This window comes from Eleutherodactylus coqui, chromosome 3 (genome assembly GCF_035609145.1).
Source record: "Eleutherodactylus coqui strain aEleCoq1 chromosome 3, aEleCoq1.hap1, whole genome shotgun sequence".
NCBI classification, from domain to species: domain Eukaryota; kingdom Metazoa; phylum Chordata; class Amphibia; order Anura; family Eleutherodactylidae; genus Eleutherodactylus; species Eleutherodactylus coqui.
The window spans coordinates 31,434,462-31,460,625 of NC_089839.1; the positions used below are offsets into that span (position 1 = coordinate 31,434,462).

Genomic DNA, 26,164 nt, shown 5'->3' on the forward strand with positions numbered 1-26,164 from the left:
CAATCATAAAACTGGTGTCTCTCCTAAAGGGGTTAGTCAGTATACATTACTTACCCTGTTCTGATTCTCAGTTACATCCTGTATTATACTTCAGAGCTGCACTCACTATTCTGCAGCATCAGAGCTGGAATCTCCTAGTATTCCCTGCATAGTACTCGCTCATCTACAAGCTTGGATGTTACAGATGACAGAATCCACAGATACAAGTCATAGTGAAATTTTATTTTCCACCGATTTGAGACATAGTCTGTGCAGTGCATGTGTATAAAATACGCTTGTCAAGGAGCAGCAGCGTGTGCGGAGCATTGGGCGGCCTCTTATCCATGGGAAGAGAGCAGGGGCCGGCTGATGTTGCTGTTTGTGGTCATTGCTGACAGTTCCCACCTGTATAAGCAGAGGATAACAATGTTACTAAGGCTAAATATGTGGTGCCCCAATCTCTTCCCCTCCCCCCAATCCCCCCCCCCCCCCATCCCCATCCCCATCCCCTGAACACGCGTGTCCTTCCACCTGATGTCATGGGGCAGGCAGGACTGGTCCAAACTGTACTGTAATACGGCCAGTTTACACAGCGTCTTTAAACTGGGACCTGAAAAAGATACTGGAAGTCAGTCAAAACGTCGCAGAACACAGGGGGCGCTCACACATCCGGAAAGTTAGGACGCTAAGTAGGAAGGGATCACTCAAAGCAAAGTCATACGATACAACGCCCTGTGAAGTTGGTGCGATATAATGATATTACAACCCCTCTTGATGGTATAATGCTCCCAGATCACATCTCACCTATCATCTGCCTCCAGGGTATCCCCACCCCCTGACCATGGTAGCAGAAGCAGTTGCATTAAGGCAGCACTGTATGGCATATGTTGATGATATGTTCGCGGTCACAACTGCTACACTGGCAGTATCATCTTCCAGTTGCATAAATTTCCCCAAAAGAGCATGCATGGCCTTATAAGTGTCCTCACACTTCCTAAAACTGCACCCCTCCTGACCTATACCATAGGACACCAAGCCAGCAACCAACTGTACAATGATGAGGGTCAAAAACCCTGAAATGGTCTGTACATGGTTATGGTTTCCTTCCGGAGAAGACTCTGGTTTGGCTTATATTCCCAGTCATTGTTACAAGGCCTGTTAAAAGACATTACCTTGCAGGAATGCTGGCTTCCAATAGGTGCCACTGTAGAAGCATTGTTCCACCTTCATTTGCATATTTCCCAGAGGAGCATGCATGGCCTTATAAGTCTCCTCACACCTTCTAGGTGCTCTCCCTAAGGAGAAACATTACCTCTACTGACCGACACCAGGTCTGAAAAGTTATTCAGCACCTAGTGGTAAGAGAGTGTACTACACAAGGAATTCCAGGAAGCTCTTGTATACTTCATTAACTCAAAATGTGCCACTCTCCATACTGCTGCTGTCCGCCTATCCCATTGCTAGATGTGCTCCAAACCTGACAGCAACTGTCAGGCTCAGACGTAGATAAAAGCAGAAAGTGGTGCAGACAAAAGATGTGGGCCCCGCTGTTCGCTCAGAACAGCGCCCACCTCATCCCAACCTCCTGGCACATATAGACAGCCACTATTAGTCCAACTGAGGTGCTGATATACGTAGGAAGTGCTATAACTATGGAATCGCTGTCTGCTCAGCCTACCACCCAATGTAGCCATTCATCCCCCCCGCAGACTCCAACACTACTTACTGAAGTCTAGAATGTAGAGGTCCGAGTGATCCATCAAGTAGAACTCATCCTGGAGGTCCTGGTCCTGAGACGGGCTGCAGGGAAAAATAAAAAGTGTTTATCAGTGCTCTGTCTCTGGTACAAACCCTCTAAAGGCCCTTTCTTCTCTGCACAGATCATCCCCCAAATCCCTACCCGAGGCTCCTCCCACCATCTTCTAACTTTGTACATATTATTGTTCCTTGGCACCCCCATGGAATCTCTAACACCGCCAAGGACCCTTCCTTCAGGCTCGTCCCCACTGTATCCAGACCCGTCCCTTTCCCTACAGGCCCCTCCCCATGGTATCCAGACCCCTCCCTTTCCCTACAGGCCCCTCCCCATGGTATCCAGACCCCTCCCTTTCCCTACAGGCCCCTCCCCATGGTATCCAGACGCCTCCTTTCCCTACAGGCCCCTCCCCATGGTATCCAGACGCCTCCTTTCCCTACAGGCCCCTCCCCATGGTATCCAGACGCCTCCTTTCCCTACAGGCCCCTCCCCATGGTATCCAGACGCCTCCTTTCCCTACAGGCCCCTCCCCATGGTATCCAGACGCCTCCTTTCCCTACAGGCCCCTCCCCATGGTATCCAGACGCCTCCTTTCCCTACAGGCCCCTCCCCATGGTATCCAGACGCCTCCTTTCCCTACAGGCCCCTCCCCATGGTATCCAGACGCCTCCTTTCCCTACAGGCCCCTCCCCATGGTATCCAGACGCCTCCTTTCCCTACAGGCCCCTCCCCATGGTATCCAGACGCCTCCTTTCCCTACAGGCCCCTCCCCATGGTATCCAGACGCCTCCTTTCCCTACAGGCCCCTCCCCATGGTATCCAGACGCCTCCTTTCCCTACAGGCCCCTCCCCATGGTATCCAGACGCCTCCTTTCCCTACAGGCCCCTCCCCATGGTATCCAGACGCCTCCTTTCCCTACAGGCCCCTCCCCATGGTATCCAGACGCCTCCTTTCCCTACAGGCCCCTCCCCATGGTATCCAGACGCCTCCTTTCCCTACAGGCCCCTCCCCATGGTATCCAGACGCCTCCTTTCCCTACAGGCCCCTCCCCATGGTATCCAGACGCCTCCTTTCCCTACAGGCCCCTCCCCATGGTATCCAGACGCCTCCTTTCCCTACAGGCCCCTCCCCATGGTATCCAGACCCCTCCTTTCCCTACAGGCCCCTCCCCATGGTATCCAGACCCCTCCTTTCCCTACAGGCCCCTCCCCATGGTATCCAGACCCCTCCTTTCCCTACAGGCCCCTCCCCATGGTATCCAGACCCCTCCTTTCCCTACAGGCCCCTCCCCATGGTATCCAGACCCCTCCTTTCCCTACAGGCCCCTCCCCATGGTATCCAGACCCCTCCTTTCCCTACAGGCCCCTCCCCATGGTATCCAGACCCCTCCTTTCCCTACAGGCCCCTCCCCATGGTATCCAGACCCCTCCTTTCCCTACAGGCCCCTCCCCATGGTATCCAGACCCCTCCTTTCCCTACAGGCCCCTCCCCATGGTATCCAGACCCCTCCTTTCCCTACAGGCCCCTCCCCATGGTATCCAGACCCCTCCTTTCCCTACAGGCCCCTCCCCATGGTATCCAGACCCCTCCTTTCCCTACAGGCCCCTCCCCATGGTATCCAGACCCCTCCTTTCCCTACAGGCCCCTCCCCATGGTATCCAGACCCTTCCTTTCCCTACTGGCCCATCCCCATGGTACCCAGACTCCTCCTTTCCCTACAGGCCCAACCCCATGGTATCCAGACTCCTCCTTTCCCTACAGGCCGACCCCTATGGTATCCAGGCCCCTCCCCTTCATAGTAAAATTGTCTTCTTTCAGTCTAACATATGAGGTCTATCCAGTTCAGCCCGTTTCAATCACCACTTACAGAGGAAGGCGAAAAAGAACGAAAAAACAAACAATGAGGCAGAAGCCAAATTTAGCCCATTTTGGAGGAAAGAAACTTCTTCCCAACTCCATAATGGCAGTCAGAATAATCTGTGGATTAACATTTGAAAAGTTCCTACTTGACAAGATCCGAATCAACAACCCGCTGGTCACCTAATGTCTATATCCTGTAATATTATAGCGCTCTAGAAAGACATCTAGTCCCCTCTTAAGATTTTGCCATCACCATGTCCTCAGGCAGATAGTTCCACAGTCTCACTGCTCTTACAGTAAAGAACCCCCTTCTGTATTGGTGATTTACATAGTTTTTTGGTTGGCCCTTAACCGTCTTTTTTTCTAGGGTGAATAATCCCAGTTTTAATAGCCTCTCTGCGTATTCCAGTCCTCTCAGTCCGTCCATTTAGACCCCCATTTCCATTCCCCTTCTATTTCTCTTTTTGCCCTCCCCCACAGTCCATAGTTAAACACTCCTCCAGCCTTCTAGCCATCTTCTCCCCCAGCACAGCTGCACCCTCCCCATTGAGATGCAGCCCGTCCCTACAGTAGAGCCTGTAGCCAACAGTAAAGCTGGACCAGTTCTCCAGGAACCCAAAGCCCTCCTTCCTACATCAACTCTGGAGCCACTTATTAATCTCTCGCTGGCTTTCTGGTGTGGCTTGTGGTAGAGGTAGTATTTCAGAGAAAACTACCTTGGAGGACCTTGCCCTGAGCTTAGATCCTAGGTCCCTGAAATTATTTTTAAGGGTCCTCCATTGACCTCTGAATTTGTCATTGGTGCAAATGTGCACCATGACCGCTGTGTATCAATGTTTATCACCAGACCCTCCCAGCAATCTGTCAATCCAATCGGCAGTGTGTCGAACTCGAGTGCCAGGTAGACAACACACCATTCAACGATCGCGGTCTTTGTAGCAAATTGCCATGTCTGTCCCCCTAATAACTGAATCCTCTACTACCAGAGCCTGCGGTCCTATTTCCCTTCTTACTGGAGCACTCACCTCCCTGGCGGTCAAAGGGCATGTTGTGCTGCAGCAGTGCTAATCCTGCAATGGCATCCCCCTCATCTGCCAACTTTGCAAACTTGTTGGGGGTGTGCCAGTTCAGGACTAGCCTCCCTGGATCTCTACCTCAACTTCGGTCACCCAGCTAGCTGCCCGCTCTCCTGAACTACCATCCACCCTCACATCTACCCCAGCGAGTGCAGCTCAGTGACGAGCAAACTCCTTTCCATGTTGTCAGTGGATCTCGGTGTTGTAAGTCGCTCATTTAGATCCAGGATCTGGGCTTCCAAATGTGTAACATACTCGCATCTCATACAGCAGTGTGCACCCTCGATCATCTGCTCAAGGACCGCATACACGGCACAAGATGCACATTGGATGACAAGCTCTTTGCACTCCCCTACATTCTGGTTGTCCCTTTACCTCGTGCCTCCAAACAACAGGATTTTATCGCCCACGATGCAGCAGCACTGCCGCCGCCGAGCGCAGGGACCTTTTCCTTGCACTTCCACGCGCTGCCAGCGACCGGTCTCTAAAGTGAGAAATCATAAAAGATGGAGGCACATTCCACCAAGAGGATATCCACAGCTAGAGCTCTACCACTTACCTGGCGTGTACCTCCACAGATCCTGAAAGTGACGGTTCAGCCGCGCGTTGTAGCCACCGAACACATATAGCTCTCCCCGATACGAAACTGCAAGAAAGCAGAGTTACTGCGGCTCCTGTCTGCCATATACCATATCCTCACATACTGTGGCTCCGCCCCCTCCGTATACCATACCCTTGCATATACTGTAGCTTCACCCAGCTATATATCCTACCCGCAAACACACCACGGCTCTGCTCTTGTTAACTATATACTCACACGCAGAGTGGCTTCTCCTGCCTTCGGGCGGGGGCGAACACTGTGGGACCTCTAACCAGGTCTCAGTCAACAAGTCAAACGCTCGGATTCGGTTGCAGTAGATTTCGTTGTTCGAGTGGAACGGGCCGGACCGATCTGCACGTCCGCCAAACACAAACATCTTACTCCCGATGACTGTTGCGGAATGAAAGTCTCTCCAGCGAGCTGGTGTGCCCTGCAAATGAGTTATGGGAGACATTACTGAGGGTCCGCAGTACAAGAAACGGAGGAAGGGGCGCAGCAGTCAGCTACTCTACCGGAATGACAGCACACAACATTCTGCGCTTTCACATCTACGTTGGAACGTCCGGTTGGAGGTTCCATCGCAGATCTGGCTAAAGATACCGGAAGAAAAAGCGCTGCATGTAACGCTGTTTCTTCCGTCCAAAAGCTGGGCGGACCCCAATATAGTCAATGGGGTCTGTCCGGCGCTGCTCGGTTCTGTCCAGAGACGGAACCGTGTAGCCACAGGGATTTCCCTTTCCTGTTCGCTGAACAGGGCAGGAAAGCAGAGACCCTAAGGCTGATGTGCAACCACCCAAAGTCTTGCACAAGCCTATGAGTGACCGGGCGAGGCGAAGATGCAATCTACTCACTTTGGCTCTCACCAGATTCCAGTTCATAGACTTGGTTTCCAGTTTGTGGATGTCATTAGAGAAACAGTCGGCCTGCAAAGAGAAGCAGAAGACTTCAGAGAAGGGACTCCCACCCCCTCCAAAGGCTCTTGTCCTGACCACCAGAAGAAACACTCCGCTGTCTGAGGAGCTCAGGGACGCGCTGCTCTTGCTTTTTCTTATAGGCATACAAATCACCTGAAGTTCATACACCGCCTGGAACATGCGACGTGCTGCTGCGCAGAGCATCGTCTGCTGCTGCCGCCTCTCTTGGGCCTCACTCCAGTCTCCTGCTCACGTGGAAGGATCTACAGCTTTTGAGACGTGATCAGGTAGCTATAATGTGGACGCGGTGGAGGAGGGACGACCTCATGTGTCTGCTGGAAAGTTTCTTGAAACTTGAATCCCACTAGTGTGAAACAATGGAAATGTGCACTGAGACAACTCTCCACCCCCCACCCGAGAAGATCGTTTAGCCAATACCATGCCTCACGTGATTTCACCAATGCAAACGGGTTTTACAAAGGGACGCTCTGCCATTATAAATATAAGGAAGATTTTACCAATCCTCGACAAGATTAAACTACGCCGGACGGCTCATTTCCTCTCCGGCCCTCCTCACGATACATGCGGAAAAAGCATTTGACAATGTTTCATGGTCAAAGGAAACATTGGACAGAATGGGTTTTGCGGGCCCCTTCTGCGCCACTTATGGAAATCATACCCCTTTCACCAGGCACAAGTTAATACTGCGGGTTTTCCCTCCTCGAGATTCCCTTTACAGAAAGGTACCAGGCAAGGATGCCCCTTACCCCCACTTTTATTTAACTTGGCAATCAAAGCGTTGGCTCGTTTGTTGGAAAGCAACGCAGAAATCGAAGGCATAAAAAGTTCGGGGCAAAGCGGTAAAAACCATGTTATCTGCCAATGATATTTTACTAGCGCTCGCCCAACCAAAAATCAGATCTACTGCGAGGTTTTGCTTTGTGGAGGCCTTTGGGAAATTATCAGGTTTCAAAGTTAATACTACTAAGTGTGAACTACTGGATATTTGCCCTCGGGGTAAAATTATAGGCAGAGACCTGGGGGGCTGCCTGGTAGCCATAGCGAAAAATGGTATCAAGTATTTGGGCATAAGCAGACCAGAGACCGGAATCTCGCTACGCGTTGAATTATCCCCCAAAGAATTAGGCCTCATGTCCACGGGGAAAATCAGGCCCGCTACGGATTCTCCATGTAGAATCCGTAGCGGGTCCCTCCTGCCCCGCGGACATGAGCGCTGAAAATAGCATTTACTCACCTCTCGCACGCTCCGGATGTTCCCTTCTTCGTGGCTTCATCTTCTCTCTGTCGCGGCCGGATCTTTTTTCTTCGGCCCAGCGGATGTGCATGGCACGTCGGTTGCGTGCCGCGCGCATGCGCCGGCCCGAAGAAAAAAGATCCGGCCGCGACAAAGAGAAGATGAAGCCACGAAGAAGGGGAAGATCCGGAGCAGGTGAGTATATTCTGATTTTGGTCTCCCGCGGATCCGGACGGCTTCCATAGGCTTCAATAGAAGCCTGCGGGAGCCGTCCCTGCGGGAGCCCCGCACCTAAATGGAGCATGGACCGGATTTTTTCATGCTCCATTTTTAAAAAAAATCACTTTTATTGACCATCCGCAGGTATTTATCTACCCACGGGTGGTCAATGCATCCCTATGGGGTGCGGATCCGCTGCGGATTCTAAATCCTATTTTCCCCGTGGACATGAGGCCTTAGACAGATGGAGTAATCTTCCAATCTCCTTCTCTGGTAGAGGTCACCTAATTAAAACGATTAGCTTTCCAAGACTCCTTTATCCGTTGCAAACAATACCACTTTTACTCCAGACGTGATTTGGCGAAACTGCACACGACGTTCCTGGCTTTTGTGTGGTCACGTAAGAGATCGCGCAGTCTTGAAAAAACGAATGCTCCCCAAGAGCGGAGGAGGACTCAACTTCCAGGACATTCCATTAAATGTCGCCAGTCTCATGAGACACTCCTCGGACTGGCTACGGGGCTCCAGCGACTATTCAAATACCATCCTTGAAGCCGAGTTGTTTAATCCATGGAGCCTCAATGCCCCAATACATACAACCTACACTAATCTCCCTGTCAAATGTGAACACTCCATCATGGCAAAAGACACCATAGCGGCCTGGAAAACAACTCGCAAGACGTTCGGACTGTCATTTAAAATCTCCAAACATATGGAATCACCCAGAATTCAAAGAGGGGAGAGAGAATAAAATCTTCAAAATTTGGCGACAGAGAGGGATTGTGAAAGTCCAACCACCTTCTTCACCCAGAGATTCCTTGATCTAAGACCTTTGGAGAGTTGTGCGGAGAGTACGACTTACCCCCATCCCATTTTTTGCCATTTGCGCAAGTGTGGCGTTTCCTACGGAAAAGACTAGCTGATACATCAAGAGAAACGATGGTTAATCCGATGGATAACTTGATAAAAAAAATATCGTACATGCAATCAATCAATTTCAAGTTTGGGTACCAGACTTAGAGACGGGGATGGATGGAAGAAAATGGTTCCGGGCTGTTCAAAAAGTGGGCTTACAGGATCCAGATCTACCGGAGGGAATCATTAAGAGTTGGAATGCTGTGAGACAGGCGATATTGGAGGAACGTTGGCGAGAAACCCATTTCAAAATGATCCACAGGGCAATATATGGGTTTGATAAACCCCAGAACCCTAATGGCCCAGCTAGACTGCAAGCTTGCCCCAGATGCTCTCTACCAAACTCTGACTTTCTTCATGGCATCTGGCAATGCCCAAAAATTATGAAATACTGGGAAGGGGCCCATAAACTGATTCAGGATATGGGGGGAGGGGGGGGTAGACATTGCAACGGACTCCACAAATTTTCATATTCCACCAGACAACACGAGAAAGGCCAAAATGATCCATGACATCCTACTAATTAGCAAAAGGTGTCTTTTAAACAGCTGGTTGCTAGCCAAACCTGCGGGGGTAAAAGACATTGTCCAACAATTAAAATACCTGCTGAGTGGAGATAGAGAGACGTGTGGAGACCCAAGCCCCAAAATGTTTCAAAAAAATGGAGAGAGTTTATAGTAAAGTTTCTTGACCCTAACGAGAGTAACCCTTTCCAATCCACTGTCTGACGTCTAAAGACATTATGATTTAAGGCTGTACAGCTCCGATGTTGGAAGACGCCCGTCGGGGTTCTCTTAGGCCTCATGTCCACGGGGAAAATCAGGCCCGTTACGGATTCTCCATGGAGAATCCGTAGCGGGTCCCTCCTGCCCCGCGGACATGAGCGCTGAAAATAAGAATAAACTCACCTGCTGCGGGCCGTGCGTGTCTTCCCTTCTTCGCTGCCGGATCTACTTTCTTGGGCCCGGCGAATGTGCTCGGCACGCCGGCTGCGTGCAGCGCGCATGCACTGGGCATAACAGCCTGACCGAAGAAAAAAGATCCGGCCGCGAAGAAGGGAAGACACGCAACGCCCGCAGCAGGTGAGTTTATTCTGATTTTAGGTCTCCCGCGGATCCGGACGGCTTCCATAGGTTTCAACAGAAGCCCGCGGGAGTCCCGCACGAAAATGGAGCATGTCCATTTTTTTTCCCAAACGCGGATCCGCGCCTGACGGGAAAAATGACATCGGCAGGTATTTAACTACCTGCGGGTGTCTAATGCATCCCTATGGGGCGCGGATCCGCGTGCGGGAAAAACGCTGCGGATTTAAAATAAACATTTCCCAGGGGACATGAGGCCTTACTGTATATTGCCAGCCTCTCTGCTGTCAAAGCCTATCCAACAAGTTACCTCATGCAGTACTGGCTTTAGCCAGCAGATAGCGCCGTTGTATAACAGCAGAAAAAGAGTAAGCCCCCTAGGAAAACCAGGATACAAATTGGATTGGAAAAGGTTAGGGAACGTATGCAGCAATTCACTAATATGACATGGTACTAAGAACAAAACGATATGAACCAGCTGAGAATTCTAAAGATCACATGACAAATTACGGAGGGGAGGTGATTACTGGGGAACGGGTTAGTTTAGCTAAGTTTACTGCTGGTTAGTTTAGTTTAGCAAATTATCAGTTATAAAAAAAAAAAAAAAAAAAGACCAGAAGTCTTTAATACACAATTCAGATGTCTCACCAGCTGCTCAAATCCACCAAAGACATACATGTTCCTTTCCAAAACACAGGCCGAGTGACCGTCTCGGGCCCCTGGGACGTGACCACTCACACCGGGAGTTGTCCACTGCTCCGTGCCTGTTACAAGGGATAGGGTTAAGTATTAGGCAGCGAGGGGGGAGAGGAGCTTCATGAGAAGGACCATCACCTGTGTGGAAGGTGTAAAGGACATTGCAGGCCCCCTCAGTATCATTACGTCCCCCCCAGATGTAGATAACGTCATCGATGAGAACCGCCGTGTGTCCATATCTCATGTAAGGAACCTTGGACGGGCAGCAGCATGCAGGAGGGAGCTTCCTCCAGCGAAGAGACACTGCAAGTAAAAGAGACAAGATTAGTGAGGTCTACCTGCGGCCCCTCATGCTGTACACATACCAAGAGCGGCCCCCTCTCCTACCAGCATTGAAGACGTGGACATCGATCTGACGGAGCGTCTCGTAGTCTTCTCCAGAGCAGTAGCCGCCGAAGGAGAATACTCGATGTCCCACAGCCACTGCTGCATGATTCACCCGTCGAGGACCCCCCTCTAGGTGCACCGTCCAGTGAGGCATCCCCCCAATACATGCCGAGGCACAAGGGAGGCAGAGGTGTCACCGCACCAGAGCCTACGGGGGAGAGCAGAACATTAATGTTACAGGGGTGCAGCGTCCCGATATATGAAGGCTGACGGAAGGGAGGAACAGAAATACAGAAAATCCTGAAGGGAAACCTGCTGCAGTCTACAAGAGAACTGAGAAGATTTATTATCCAGCAACACGCCTCTCCTCAGGACGGCAGTAGCCCCATGCCCTTCCTCTCCGTGCCCCAGAAAAGGTAGAAGACCAGTCAGCCCCATGCCCTTCCTCTCCGTGCCCCAGAAAAGGTAGAAGACCAGTCAGCCCCATGCCCTTCCTCTCCGTGCCCCAGAAAAGGTAGACGACCAGTCAGCCCCATGCCCTTCCTCTCCGTGCCCCAGAAAAGGTAGACGACCAGTCAGCCCCATGCCCTTCCTCTCCGTGCCCCAGAAAAGGTAAAAGACCAGTCAGCCCCATGCCCTTCCTCTCCGTGCCCCAGAAAAGGTAAAAGACCAGTCAGCCCCATGCCCTTCCTCTCCATGCCCCAGAAAAGGTAGAAGACCAGTCAGCCCCATGCCCTTCCTCTCCATGCCCCAGAAAAGGTAGAAGACCAGTCAGCCCCATGCCCTTCCTCTCCATGCCCCAGAAAAGGTAGAAGACCAGTCAGCCCCATGCCCTTCCTCTCCATGCCCCAGAAAAGGTAGAAGACCAGTCAGCCCCATGCCCTTCCTCTCCGTGCCCCAGAAAAGATAGAAGACCAGTCAGCCCCATGCCCTTCCTCTACTTCACTGAAGATAGACCACCAAGTCGGCAGCATTCCTATGCCCTTCCTCTACCCGACGGATGGTAGAAGACCCCCAGGTCGGCAGCAGCCCCATCTCTTTCCTCTGCACCACGGAAGGTAGAAGACCCCCAAGTCGGCGGCAACCTCACGCTCTTCGTCTACCCCACACAAGGTAAAAGATCCCCCAGGTCGGCAGCATCCCTATGCCCTTCCCGTACCTGACAGATGGTAGAAGACCCCCAGGTGGGCAGCAGCCCCATCCCTTTCCTCTACACCACGGAAGGTAGCAGAACCCCAAGTCGGCGGCAACCCCACAGAAGGTAAAAGATCCCCAGGTCGGCAGCATCCCTATACCCTTCCTGTACCTGACACATGGTGGAAGACCCCCAGGTGGGCAGCAGACCCATCCCTTTCCTCTACACCACGGAAGGTAGAAGACTCCCCAGAGTGGGCTGCAGCCCCACGCTTTTCCTCTACCGTACAGAAGGTAGAAGACCCCCAAGTCAGCGGCAGCCCCACGCTTTTCCTCTACCCTACAGAAGGTAGAAGACCCCCAAGTCGGCGGCAGCCCCACACTTTTCCTCTACCCTACAGAAGGTAGAAGACCCCCAAGTCGGCGGCAGCCCCACGCTCTTCCTCTACCCTACAGAAGGTAGAAGACCCCCAAGTCGGCGGCAGCCCCACGCTCTTCCTCTACCGTACAGAAGGTAGAAGACCCCCAGATCAGCGGCAGCCCCAATACCTTTCCTCTACCCGACAGGAAGTAGAAAGACCCCCAAGTTGGCGGCAGCCCAGTGCCCTTCCTCTACAGCACGGAAGGTAGAAGACCCCCACGTTGGCGGCAGCCCCATGCCCTTCCTCTACAGCACGGAAGGTAGAAGACCCCCAAGTTGGCTGCAGCCCCATGCCCTTCCTCTACCCCACGGACGATAGAAGACCCCCAAGTTGGCGGCAGCCCCGTGCCCTTCCTCTACAGCACGGAAGGTAGAAGACCCCCAAGTTGGCGGCAGCCCCATGCCCTTCCTCTACAGCACGGAAGGTAGAAGACCCCCAAGTTGGCGGCAGCCCCATGCCCTTCCTCTACACCACAGAAGGTAGAAGACCCCAAGGACGGCAGAAGCCCCATCCCTTTCCTCTTCCCAACAGGAGGTAAAAAGACCCGAGGGCAGCAGTGTCATGCCCTTCCTCTACCCTCACAGAAGGTAGAAGACCCCCAGGATGGAAGTAGCCCCATGCCCTTCCTCTGCCCCAGAAAAGGCAGAAGACCCGGCAGCCCCATACCCCTCCTCTACTTCACAGAAGATAGACCACCAGGTCGGCAACAGACGCATGCCCTTTCCCTACCCGCGCGGTGGTAGAAGACCCCCAGGACGGCAGCAGCCCCATGCCCTTCTTCTACACCACAGAAGGTAAAAGACCAACAGCCACAAACTTCCTCCTGCACCCCTGTGGACCCTCCAGAGTAATTACCATATCCCCTACAGCAGTCGCCACAGCCACCTCCTCACCCAGAGGTGGTAGATAAAGCCCCACAGCAGCGGCCACATCCCCCTCCAACCCAGGCACCACATAGCTAGAGCGCAAATGACATGCGCAGATTGTACATATAATCGCCCCCTGGCTCTATGTACAGAACATCTCTGCCCTCGCTCACCCGAATGGTTGCCGCCATCACCTAACTACAAAACTATGACAGGAACCTCAAAAGCCCTAACCAGCGCTATGCCACCTCCATCCGCCACACTCCTCCGGAAGAGGATGTACTCTGTCGGAAAAGGACGTTCTATACTGCCACACTCTGCCGGAACTATCGTCGTATTGCCACACTCTGCCGGAACTATCGTCGTATTGCCACACTCTGCCGGAACTATCGTCGTATTGCCACACTCTGCCGGAAGTGTCTCCGCAATGCCACACTCTGCCGGAAGTGTCTCCGCAATGCCACACTCTGCCGGAAGTGTCTCCGTAATGCCACACTCTGCCGGAAGTGTCTCCGCAATGCCACACTCTGCCGGAAGTTTACGTCCCGAAATGCCACACTCTGCCGGAAGTATCTCCGTAATGCCACACCCTGCCGGACGTTTACGTCCCATAATGCCACACTCTGCCGGAAGTTCATGTCCCATGATAACACTGTCTGCCGGAAGTAATTGCTGTGGTCGGACTCTACTGCTGTCACGTCTAATCAAGGCTCCCGCAGACCCCAGGTAATGGCGGCCCCTTCCATGTACCGTGTGATGGGGTGAGGTTATCCTTACATTATCTACCAGCCTCCCTCCCTGTTATCTATTTAGCTCCCTTGGTTAAGTAGCTTCTACCTCTTGAGCCGTATAGATGACTCTGCCGCCGCGCACGACCGCCTCCATCGCTGCAAATGATCACTGGAAGAGCAGCGAAGATGAAGAGGTGACGCTGCTCCTCGGCGCCGCTTCTCCGGCTCGCACTGTCTGCATTGTTATGGATGCAGCAGTGCCAAATCCGTGCAACGACTTGTAACTTCACTCGGTTTTCCCCATAAACAGATTATACTGGACTTTTTAAAAATGTTTTATTTATTTAAAGGGTCTCGCCACAAATTATTCCTCAAACATGGCAGCCCGGCCGTCAGACCCCCCAGCAACTTATCCCCTATACACAGGATCCCAGCGGTCAGACCCCCAGTCACCAGCAAGATATCCCCTATACACAGGATCCCAGCGGTCAGACCCCCAGTCACCAGCAAGATATCCCCTATACACAGGATCCCAGCAGTCAGACCCCCAGTCACCAGCAACATATCCCCTATACACAGGATCCCAGCGGTCAGACCCCCAGCCACCAGCAAGATATCCCCTATACACAGGATCCCAGCGGTCAGACCCCCAGTCACCAGCAACATATCCCCTATACACAGGATCCCAGCGGTCAGACCCCCAGTCACCAGCAACATATCCCCTATACACAGGATCCCAGCGGTCTGACCCCAGTCACCAGCAACATATCCCCTATACACAGGATCCCAGTGGTCTGACCCCAGTCACCAACAAGCTATCCCCTATACACAGGATCCCAGCGGTCAGACCCCCAGCCACCAGCAAGATATCCCCTATACACAGGATCCCAGCGGTCAGACCCCCAGTCACCAGCAACATATCCCCTATACACAGGATCCCAGCGGTCTGACCCCCAGTCACCAACAAGATATCCCCTATACACAGGATCCCAGCGGTCTGACCCCCAGTCACCAGCAAGATATCCCCTATACACAGGATCCCAGCGGTCAGACCCCCAATCACCAACAAGATATCCCCTATACACAGGATCCCAGCGGTCTGACCCCCAGTCACCAGCAAGATATCCCCTATACACAGGATCCCAGCGGTCGGACCCCCAGTCACCAGCAAGATATCCCCTATACACAGGATCCCAGCGGTCGGACCCCCAGCCATCAGCAAGTTATCCCCTATACACAGCATCCCAGAGGTAAGACCCCCAGTCATCAGCAAGATATCCTCTATACATAGGATCCCAGCGGTCAGACCCCCAGTCACCAACAAGATATCCCCTATACACAGCATCCCAGAGGTCAGATCCCCAGTCATCAGCAAATTATTCCCTATGCACAGGATTCCAGCGGTCTGACCCCCTCAACCATAAGCAAGATATCCCCAGTACACAAGATCCCAGCGGTCGGACCCCTTCAGCCATCAGCAAGTTATCCCCTATACACAGGATCCCAGCGGTCGGATCCCCAGTCACCAGCAAGATATCCCCTATACACAGGATCCCAGCGGTCTGACCCCCAGCCACCAGCAAGATATCCCCTATACACAGCATCCCAGAGGTCAGACCCCCAGCCACCAGCAAGATATCCTCTATACACAGGATCCCAGCGGTCGGACCCCCAGCCACCAGCAAGATACCCCATATACACAGGATCCCAGCGGTCGGATCCCCAGTCATCAGCAAGATATCCCCTATACACAGGATCTCAGCGGTCGGACCCCCAGCCACCAGCAAGATACCCCATATACACAGGATCCCAGCGGTCGGATCCCCAGCCACCAGCAAGATATTCCCTATACACAGGATCCCAGAGGTCAGACCGCCAGCCACCAGCAAGATATCCCCTATACACAGGATCCCAGAGGTCAGACCGCCAGCCACCAGCAAGATATCCCCTATACACAGCATCCCAGAGGTCAGACCCCCAGTCATCAGCAAGATATCCTCTATACACAGGATCCCAGCGGTCAGACCCCCAGCCACCAGCAAATTATCCCCTATACACAGGATCCCAGCGGTCTGACCCCTTGCCACCAGCAAGATATCCCCTATACACAGAATTTCAGTGGTCAGACCCCCAGCCACCAGCAAGATATTCCCTATACACAGGATCCCGGAGGTCAGACCCCCAGCCACCAGCAAGATATCCCCTATACACAGGATCCCAGCGGTTTGACCCCCAGTCACCAGCAAGATATTCCCTATACACAGGATCCCGGAGATCAGACCCCCAGCCACCAGCAAGATATCCCCCATACACAGGATCCCAGCGGTCTGACCCCCAGTCACCAGCAAGATATCCCCTATACACAGGATCCCAGCGGTCGGACCCCCAGCCATCAGCAAGTTATCCCCTATACACAGCATCCCAGAGGTAAGACCCCCAGTCATCAGCAAGATATCCTCTATACATAGGATCCCAGCGGTCAGACCCCCAGTCATCAGCAAATTATTCCCTATGCACAGGATTCCAGCGGTCTGACCCCCTCAACCATAAGCAAGATATCCCCAGTACACAAGATCCCAGCGGTCGGACCCCTTCAGCCATCAGCAAGTTATCCCCTATACACAGGATCCCAGCGGTCGGATCCCCAGTCACCAGCAAGATATCCCCTATACACAGGATCCCAGTGGTCTGACCCCCTCAGCCATAAGCAAGATATCCGCAGTACACAGCATCCCAGAGGTCAGACCCCCCAGCCACCAGCAAGATATCCCCTATACACAGGATCCCAGCGGTCTGACCCCCAGCCACCAGCAAGATATCCCCTATACACAGCATCCCAGAGGTCAGACCCCCAGCCACCAGCAAGATATCCTCTATACACAGGATCCCAGCGGTCGGACCCCCAGCCACCAGCAAGATACCCCATATACACAGGATCCCAGCGGTCGGATCCCCAGTCATCAGCAAGATATCCCCTATACACAGGATCTCAGCGGTCAGAACCCCAGCCACCAGCAAGATATTCCCTATACACAGGATCCCAGAGGTCAGACCGCCAGCCACCAGCAAGATATCCCCTATACACAGGATCCCAGCGGTCAGACCCCCAGTCATCAGCAAATTATCCCCTATACACAGGATCCCAGCGGTCTGACCCCTTGCCACCAGCAAGATATCCCCTATACACAGAATTTCAGTGGTCAGACCCCCAGCCACCAGCAAGATATTCCCTATACACAGGATCCCGGAGGTCAGACCCCCAGCCACCAGCAAGATATCCCCTATACACAGGATCCCAGCGGTTTGACCCCCAGTCACCAGCAAGATATTCCCTATACACAGGATCCCGGAGATCAGACCCCCAGCCACCAGCAAGATATCCCCCATACACAGGATCCCAGCGGTCTGACCCCCAGTCACCAGCAAGATATCCCCTATACACAGCATCCCAGAGGTCAGATCCCCAGTCATCAGCAAATTATTCCCTATACACAGGATCCCAGCGGTCTGACCCCCCTCAGCCATAAGCAAGATATCCCCAGTACACAAGATCCCAGCGGTCGGACCCCTTCAGCCATCAGCAAGTTATCCCCTATACACAGGATCCCAGCGGTCGGATCCCCAGTCACCAGCAAGATATCCCCTATACACAGGATCCCAGTGGTCTGACCCCCAGCCACCAGCAAGATATCCCCTATACACAGCATCCCAGAGGTCAGACCGCCAGCCACCAGCAAGATATCCCCTATACACAGCATCCCAGAGGTCAGACCCCAAGTCATCAGCAAGATATCCCCTATACACAGGATCCCAGCGGTCTGACCCCCAGCCACCAGCAAGATATCCCCTATACACAGCATCCCAGAGGTCAGACCGCCAGCCACCAGCAAGATATCCCCTATACACAGCATCCCAGAGGTCAGACCCCAAGTCATCAGCAAGATATCCTCTATACACAGGATCCCAGCGGTCAGACCCCCAGCCACCAGCAAATTATCCCCTATACACAGGATCCCAGCGGTCTGACCCCTTGCCACCAGCAAGATATCCCCTATACACAGAATTTCAGTGGTCAGACCCCCAGCCACCAGCAAGATATTCCCTATACACAGGATCCCGGAGGTCAGACCCCCAGCCACCAGCAAGATATCCCCTATACACAGGATCCCAGCGGTTTGACCCCCAGTCACCAGCAAGATATTCCCTATACACAGGATCCCGGAGATCAGACCCCCAGTCACCAGCAAGATATCCCCTATACACAGGATCCCAGCAGTCTGACCCCAGTCACCAACAAGATATCCCCTATACACAGCATCCCAGAGGTCAGATCCCCAGTCATCAGCAAATTATTCCCTATACACAGGATCCCAGCGGTCTGACCCCCTCAGCCATAAGCAAGATATCCCCAGTACACAAGATCCCAGCGGTCGGACCCCTTCAGCCATCAGCAAGTTATCCCCTATACACAGGATCCCAGCGGTCGGATCCCCAGTCACCAGCAAGATATCCCCTATACACAGGATCCCAGCGGTCGGATCCCCAGTCACCAGCAAGATATCCCCTATACACAGGATCCCAGCGGTCAGACCCCCAGTCACCAGCAAGATATCCCCTATATACAGGATCCCAGTGGTTTGACCCCCTCAGCCATAAGCAAGATATTCCCAGTACACAAGATCCCAGTGGTCGGACCCCTTCAGCAAGTTATCCCCTATACACAGGATCCCAGCGGTCGGATCCCCAGCCACCAGTAAATTATCCCCTATACACAGGATCCCAGCGGTCGGACCCCCACCATTCATCAAGTTCTCTCCCCGTTGCAGGATCCCAGCGGTCGGACCTCTTACCGATCAACTAGGTCTCCAAGCAGTCCGACACCCAGCGATCAAGTTAACCCCCAACTGCTGGATTCCAGTGGTTGTCCCCCAGCGATCCCAAGAGTTCAAGCTCAGAGCGTACGTGAATGAACGGAATGGCGGTCGTACAAGCGCGCTGACGCTCTTCTCACTGCTGCAGATAGCCGAGTACAAGCGCTCCACCATCTTCGCCGTTCCCACTTATGCGCATGGAGCGGCCGCTCGCATGTGCGGTACTATTCTATCCTGAACACTCCAGACCCCCTTTCCTGGGATCAGTGTGGGGGGGGGGGGGGGACAGGTGATCTGTGGAGGTCCAACCACTAATTCTGTCCTGTCCGTTGGGTGGTGGTCAACTATTTTTATGGTAACCCCTCCCTCATCGAAGTGATCTGCTGATCACCAGTCGGGTATTTCATGTTTTGGGCTTTTGCTGCGGTTTTGACGTGCGGTTCTTATAGATTTCACATCTTTTAAGTTTCCCCTTCCTTGTGATGGGAATCCGTGCCGTAGGCTCTACTATGGGAATCTGAAATCCACATTAACCCCTTAGTGACGGAGCTTTTTTCCCTTCCATTTTTCTTTTTTCCTGCCCCCTTTTAAACAAATGATAACTCCTTTATTTATGCCTCGCCGTCGCTGTATGAGGGCTTGTTTTATGCGGGACGAGATGTATTTTTCATTGGTACTATTTAATCTACCATATAATGGACTGAAAAACTTAAAAAAAAACGTAAAAGATTCTTAGTGGAGTAAAATGAAAAGAAAAAATCTCTTGGTGCGTCCTGTTTCTACGGCGCACAAACTGCAACAAAAATGACCTGATAACTTTATTGTATGGGTCAGTGCGATTACTACCATACCATATATATCAATATATAATATATGTGTATATATATTTTTGCTGTACTACTTTTTTCTGCCACCATCTCACCCGTACAGCTGTTTGCGATTTCATCGCGGGGGGGCCATACGGGACCCCCAAACGATGTTCGGATTTAAATGCCGCTGTCAGAATTGACATTGGCATTTAAAAGGTTAACATCCCTGATGAGCCGCGCAGCTTATCGGAGCTGTTGCCACCAGCTGTCCGCTGTAAGAAACAGCCGGCACCCAGGATGTATAAAGAGAGATCGCCCCGCGATCTCTCTTCATACATAGACCGCCAATACGGGTCGTCAAAAGTTGTGTCAGCGGTCCTTAAGGGGTTAAGGTACCTTTACACGACAGTCCCTGGTAGGCTGACAGTTCTATCGCTCTTGTCCTTTACCGAGGAGCAATAGTCGTCCAAGTGAATGCAGGCGGATTGTTCCGGCTCACTCACCTCCGTTCACTATAAACGGTCGTCGATCAAAGATCGAGCGGCTCCTGTTTCCACGACCTGACAGTCGCTCCAACAAGTAAGTGACCCGTCGCTCAGCGCCCTGCCGGCGGCCGCTTGTACGCAGGACCACTAATGCCCGACTTCGCTGTTTCCAGTGTTTCCAGTGTTTAGGCGCTAATCACCCCGAGTGAAGGTACCTTTTACGGCAGTAATGGTCACATCTTGGCGGAAAAACGAAAAAAATTATGGAGGTCAGAACGCGGGGAATTTTGTCGTCGTAATCGTACTGACCCCCAGAATAAAGTCGTCGTGTCGTTCTTGCTGCAGTGTGTACCCTGTGAAAACAAGACCCATCCAAGATGGCGGAAATGCAGTTTTTTCCCCCATGTCACTCCACATAGAAGTTTTCAAGCTTCAGCACATTACATATTTGAAAATAAACTACATCGATTTTGTTATTTTTTTTAACATTTTTTTTTTTTGGAGGAAAAATCAAAAATGGGGGAAAAAAAGTTGCCACTTATGAACGACTGCCTGCTTACTGTGAATGGAGGCAGGCGGCCGGGAGGATCCCCGATCCGCTCCATCTCCATTCAGTCAGCGATGTGTAAAAGCACAGGAACGATTATCGCTGGGCCGGGCATCTGTGCTATGTAAAAGCACCCTTAGATATGCAGATCAGATTGTCAGCTCTTGGGGCAAGGTCTGATGGGACAGTTTTTACAGTGCTGCAGATTATGTTGGTGATATATAAACAAGGGGAAATAAAACTAAGCAGATTTTGCTGCCCGGAACTTACCCCAAGAGGGGCAAAGTCCACCTCCACTGCATGTCTGAGGGGGATCAGGAGCGCACAGTAGGGGTCTTACCTCTGCTGCTTCCCGCGGCTCCTTCTTCTGGCCTCAGGAGCAGCCAGCTGACTGTCCGCCGCGTCTATTTCTGGACATCACATTGCTGCTTGTGAAAGAACTGCTGGATATAAATAGCGGGAATCCAATCTTCATGTACAGTGAGTGGCGGAGGAGCGCTCCCAGTGGCCAAGCAGTGAATCGGCACCTTAGGAGGTCATGTAAGTGTAATGCATTCATAGTTTGCGTAGTTTATCACTTTCTTGAATTTTGGGGTCTCCCCAAGACTTATGTGAGGACTTGGACATGGCCTGGTAGTTACCCCTTAGGGCATCATAAGTGTCGTCAGTGGAAATGTGAAATGTTTGTCCGCCGAACAGAGCCTTACTGCCCTTCTGTACTGTAACATGATCACTCAAAACATTTATGCCCCTCTACACCAACAGTATCCCCCAACAATTACACGATCCTTCCTGCCCCTTTGCATCGTCACATGATCAGTCAGAAGTTTCTTGCTTCTGTAAATCCACGGGCCCCCCCCATCATCACATGATCAATGAGAATCTTCCTGCCACTCTATACCAGAAGTGCCCCGCTGCCGCGTCCCCTGATCAGTTGCCCGCACCGTCACATGATCAGTCAGAACTTTCTTGCCCCTGTAAACCCACGGGTCCTCCCATCATCACATGATCAGTGGGAATCTACACCAGCGGTGCCCCACTGCCGCATCACCTGACCAGTCATCAGAACCTTCCTCTCTACATCAAAAGTACCCCCCACAACACATGGTCATTCTAAATCTTCCTGCCCCTCTACTCCAGCAGTACTCTTCCTGGGGGAAAGAAGAAGTCAAGCAACATCTAATAGTTCTTGAAGGCAGCAGATTTCCAGGACTGGCTGGTGCGATTATCAGCAGAAATTCTCTTTGTATTGTTATCTTCTGTCTACTGGTTTGTTATTAGGGTAGTTGCTATGTAACTGACTGATATGTGATCCATTAGAGTGGGTCAGCTGACCAAACTGCTGCAACTCTGCCTTATTTGGAGAAGAGTTCCTGATTGGCTAGTCTCTCTTTAATTATTCTTGGCCTCTGTAGTGTGTTGCTGGTTATAGTGTAAGCTATGTGCATTTATATCCTGCATTCCTCGTATGCTTCTAGTATCTTGTTCCTTGTCTCTTGACTCTTTGTATGCTTCTAGTATTGTGCTGCTAGCCTACCACTATATGTTGTCAGTCTAGTTTGCTCCTGTGGTTTTCTAGTGTAGCTTTGTCTTGTGTCCGTGTAGTCCTGTTGTTATGTCTAGTCCACTTCTTAATTTTGTAGTTTTTGTTTGCTTTTTCTTCCCTGTTTGTATCTGTATTGTATGCTTCTTGTTAATACACACATACACACATATATTATTGCTCTTTCGATTGTTTAGTTGTAAAACTATTGACTTCTATTGTAAGTACTGGGGTTATCTGACTATTGGGAGATGTCCTTAGTATCTGGGAGAGGCGACTGCTGTAGGTGGTCAGGTTCTGTCGTCACTATCTTGAATGTAAGTTTTAATTGTGGTATATAATTTGTGTTTTTTCACAGAATGGGCCCTGAGAGGATCTTGCCAAATCAAAGTGAGGATCTAGGTGAGCCCCAAGAGCCTCCAATAGAGTGGAGTGGTGGGGAGGAGGAAGATGATGAAGAAGTGCAGAATGGATACCAGTACCAACCACTTAACCAAGACCCTGAAGATGGAGCTCAGACTGAGAATGACCTACAAGAGAGATTACAGGTAAGGCAGAGCTCTGCTACCCTTATCCTAACGGGCAAGTAACCCAGCAGGCTCCATTAAAATCCTCCCACCAGGCAGGTGACCCAACAAGCTCCATTAGAATCCACCCACTGAGCAGGTGACCCCACGAGCGCTACTAGATGTTTCCCAAGAGCAGGTGACCCCACTAGCTCTACTAGATTTTTCCCAAGAGGAAGGTGACCCCACGAGCTTCAGTAGACTCCTCCCACTACACAGGTAACACCATAAGCTTCAGTAGACTCCTCCCACTACACAGGTAACACCATAAGCTTCAGTAGACTCCTCCCACTACACAGGTAACACCATAAGCTTCAGTAGACTCCTCCCACTACACGTGTAGCCCCATAAGCTTCAGTAGACTCCTCCCACTACACAGGTAGCCCCATAAGCTTCACTAGGCCACTTAAACCAGACATGGAACCTCACAGGCTCTACTAGAATCCTCCAAGAAGACTGGTAACCCTACAAGCTCCAGTAGATACCTTGTACTTGGCAGTTAACCCAGCAAACAGGACTAGATGTAGCCAATGTTTTTTCTGCCATCAGGCTATGTTTCTTAGAACTGCTAGTGCGTGTCTCCAGTAGCTCCTCCTGTCAATGTGGCAGCTCTCACCATTGTCTAGTTTACAGCCCATTGGCTCAATCGAATACTAATTACCATAAAGTAAAATTTAATCAGTCTTACAACTTTTAATAGGGCCAATATGGGATTAGAAGAATTTGCCTGCTTTCTGCCCACAGCAGCGCCATCCTTGTCCCCTGTGTTTGGCGTTCATATGGCTGAGCTGCAGTTTCAGACACAACCAGAGACAGGAAGGGCGCTGTTTCTGGAAGAAAGCAGCGATGTGTTCATACAAGTGGGCATATGTGTGCAGCCATGAAACCCCAGAGCCCTGAGGGCGCCCACACTGGCATCATTCCAGCTCTGAACAGAAAGCACTCAAGTTAAATCAGCATCTCTCTCTTTTAGGCCATGCGACTGCACCTTCCTGACCCCCCTGTGGATAGCGAAGACGAGGACGACGGTGTAGCTGCACAGAACTCCATTCCAATGGATGCAGGTACTTATCATTACTGTGCAGGACATAAGAGTGATGCTCTGAGAATAAAGTTCATGGTGCAGCTTCCATTCTGTACCCCATCCTTCCCTCATCACCCCAGAAAGACCTCAAGAAAGTCCCACATATTATATGCTTCACAGAACTACAGCGAGATTGGACTCTGTTGAGGCCACACCTCCTCCCCTATTTAGGCCACACCTCCTCCCCTATTTAGGCCACACCTCCTCCCCTATTTAGGCCACACCTCCTCCCCTATTTAGGCCACACCTCCTCCCCTATTGAGGCCACACCTCCTCCCCTATTGAGGCCACACCTCCTCCCCTATTGAGGCCACACCTCCTCCCCTATTGAGGCCACACCTCCTCCCCTATTGAGGCCACACCTCCTCCCCTATTGAGGCCACACCTCCTCCCCTATTGAGGCCACACCTCCTCCCCTATTGAGGCCACACCTCCCCCCCTATTGAGGCCACACCTCCATCTACCATTCCCTGATTGCCACTCATGCTTTAGGGTGGCTCCACATGTCCAAATAGCTGTGTAATGACGTGTAAGAATTTGTTCACTAGTCACTTTGTTTTGGCTCCCCTAAAACTAGTCAGTGGCTGATTGTCATCTGGTGTAAACAGGCAATCGTCTATCTTTCAACGACTATCCCAATGTTTTCTCAGTCTCCCCTCTTCACCCTCTCATCTCGGTCTCTTTCTTCCTCTTCACCCTCTCGGCCCGGCTCTGTCCATCTCTCTCTCTAAGGCCTCATGTCCACGGACGGATCGGATTTCTGCAGTGGGAGACCCGCGGAAACAATTTGTGGGAGATCGTGGATGTAATGGTTTTTCCGTGCAGATGCACTGTGGATTATCCGCGTGAAAAGTAATCCGCAACCCCACCGTTTCCCCGCTTCCCTAATTGATTTTAATTTTCAAATCAGCAATTGGATTTGCGGATGCACAAGGGATCATCCGCACCCATTGACTTCTATTGACCCCATCCGCATGGAACTCGTGCTGAAGTGGAGCATGCTGAAATTGGTTTTCCGCACCAGACGGTCCATAAATGAAATCCACATGATTAAATTCAATTGTGGATGCCAATGCTTCCCTATGGGCACTTTGAATTGCAGATCTTCCACAAATCAAATCTGCCCGTGGACATTGGGCCTAACCCTCTCGGCTCCAGCTCTGGCTCTCTACTCCCCTTCACCCTCTTGGCTCCAGCTCTGGCTCTCTACTCCCCTTCACCCTCTTGGCTCCAGCTCTGGCTCTCTACTCCCCTTCACCCTCTTGGCTCCAGCTCTGGCTCTCTACTCCCCTTCACCCTCTTGGCTCCAGCTCTGGCTCTCTACTCCCCTTCACCCTCTTGGCTCCAGCTCTGGCTCTCTACTCCCCTTCACCCTCTTGGCTCCAGCTCTGGCTCTCTACTCCCCTTCACCCTCTTGGCTCCAGCTCTGGCTCTCTACTCCCCTTCACCCTCTTGGCTCCAGCTCTGGCTCTCTACTCCCCTTCACCCTCTCGGCTCCAGCTCTGGCTCTCTACTCCCCTTCACCCTCTCGGCTCCGGCTCTCTACTCCCCTTCACCCTCTCTGCTCCGGCTCTCTACTCCCCTTCACCCTCTCTGCTCCGGCTCTCTACTCCCCTTCACCCTCTCTGCTCCGGCTCTCTACTCCCCTTCACCCTCTCTGCTCCGGCTCTCTACTCCCCTTCACCCTCTCTGCTCCGGCTCTCTACTCCCCTTCACCCTCTCTGCTCCGGCTCTCTACTCCCCTTCACCCTCTCTGCTCCGGCTCTCTACTCCCCTTCACCCTCTCTGCTCCGGCTCTCTACTCCCCTTCACCCTCTCTGCTCCGGCTCTCTACTCCCCTTCACCCTCTCTGCTCCGGCTCTCTACTCCCCTTCACCCTCTCTGCTCCGGCTCTCTACTCCCCTTCACCCTCTCTGCTCCGGCTCCCTCCCTGTGTGAATGTACCCTGAGAACATTAGTGCGTCCGACCACAAGAAGCAGACATTCCACATTTAGAGTCTGTATTTCACTGACTTTTTGAGGTCCGGGGGGGGGGGGGTCTGTGTATTTTTCCTCTTCGGTACTGCAAGCCTCGCTCTCCGTTATATGTCATCATTCATCTGTTTGCAGACCACGTGGAGCTGGTGAAGAGGACCATGGCGGCGGTGAAGCTTCCTACTCTTTCAGTTCCTGTTTGGGCGCAGCAGCTTTCCGACGCGGACTGGGAGCACCTGGTTCACCAGACCATTCAGTCCCGCTCTGCGTCCGCACTCGGCAAGAAATAAGATGTGAATTTGGACTTCATAGGGTGTGTGTGTGTATATATATATACTTGTCTGTAATCTATCCATGTAAATACATTGTGACACCAACAGCGAACTGTGGT

At 52.0% G+C, this 26,164-nt stretch overlaps 2 protein-coding genes across 4 annotated transcripts; one reads left to right on the plus strand and one right to left on the minus strand.

The window, feature by feature from the left end:
* Window positions 1-201: 201 nt before the first annotated feature.
* Window positions 202-21,035, minus strand: KLHDC3 (kelch domain containing 3). Of its 3 annotated transcripts, none has more exons than XM_066595452.1 (11): window positions 20,947-21,035; window positions 10,742-10,949; window positions 10,493-10,657; window positions 10,307-10,422; window positions 6,125-6,196; window positions 5,490-5,703; window positions 5,232-5,318; window positions 5,048-5,156; window positions 1,706-1,779; window positions 511-589; window positions 202-384 (listed from the first exon to the last, which is right to left on the minus strand). In XM_066595452.1, exons 2-11 carry the CDS (start codon window positions 10,893-10,895, stop codon window positions 318-320), a joined length of 1,137 nt encoding a protein of 378 aa, XP_066451549.1. In that variant the 5' UTR covers window positions 10,896-10,949; window positions 20,947-21,035; the 3' UTR covers window positions 202-317. The 3 variants fall into 3 exon arrangements, with proteins under 3 accessions (XP_066451549.1, XP_066451548.1, XP_066451550.1); XM_066595451.1 differs by lacking the exon at window positions 20,947-21,035 and adding an exon at window positions 13,337-13,469; XM_066595453.1 differs by lacking the exon at window positions 20,947-21,035 and adding an exon at window positions 13,398-13,429.
* MEA1 (male-enhanced antigen 1) lies at window positions 13,705-26,157 on the plus strand. Its single transcript, XM_066595455.1, has 4 exons — window positions 13,705-13,889; window positions 22,508-22,697; window positions 23,689-23,779; window positions 25,909-26,157. Exons 1-4 carry the CDS (start codon window positions 13,714-13,716, stop codon window positions 26,061-26,063), a joined length of 612 nt encoding a protein of 203 aa, XP_066451552.1. The 5' UTR covers window positions 13,705-13,713; the 3' UTR covers window positions 26,064-26,157.
* The last annotated feature ends 7 nt before the right edge of the window (window positions 26,158-26,164 follow it).

Coding starts and splice junctions, on each gene's coding strand:
- MEA1 (XM_066595455.1), top strand. CDS start 13,714: ATGCCACACTCTGCCGGAAGTATCTCCGTAATGCCACACCCTGCCGGA. Junction 13,890..22,507: donor AAGGCTCCCGCAGACCCCAG/GTAATGGCGGCC, acceptor GTTTTTTCACAG/AATGGGCCCTGAGAGGATCT. Junction 23,780..25,908: donor CTCCATTCCAATGGATGCAG/GTACTTATCATT, acceptor ATCTGTTTGCAG/ACCACGTGGAGCTGGTGAAG.
- KLHDC3 (XM_066595452.1), bottom strand. CDS start 10,895: ATGCCTCACTGGACGGTGCACCTAGAGGGGGGTCCTCGACGGGTGAAT. Junction 5,704..6,124: donor GGAATCTGGTGAGAGCCAAA/GTGAGTAGATTG, acceptor ACTCATTTGCAG/GGCACACCAGCTCGCTGGAG. Junction 590..1,705: donor CCTCTACATTCTAGACTTCA/GTAAGTAGTGTT, acceptor TATCTTTTTCAG/GTCCCAGTTTAAAGACGCTG.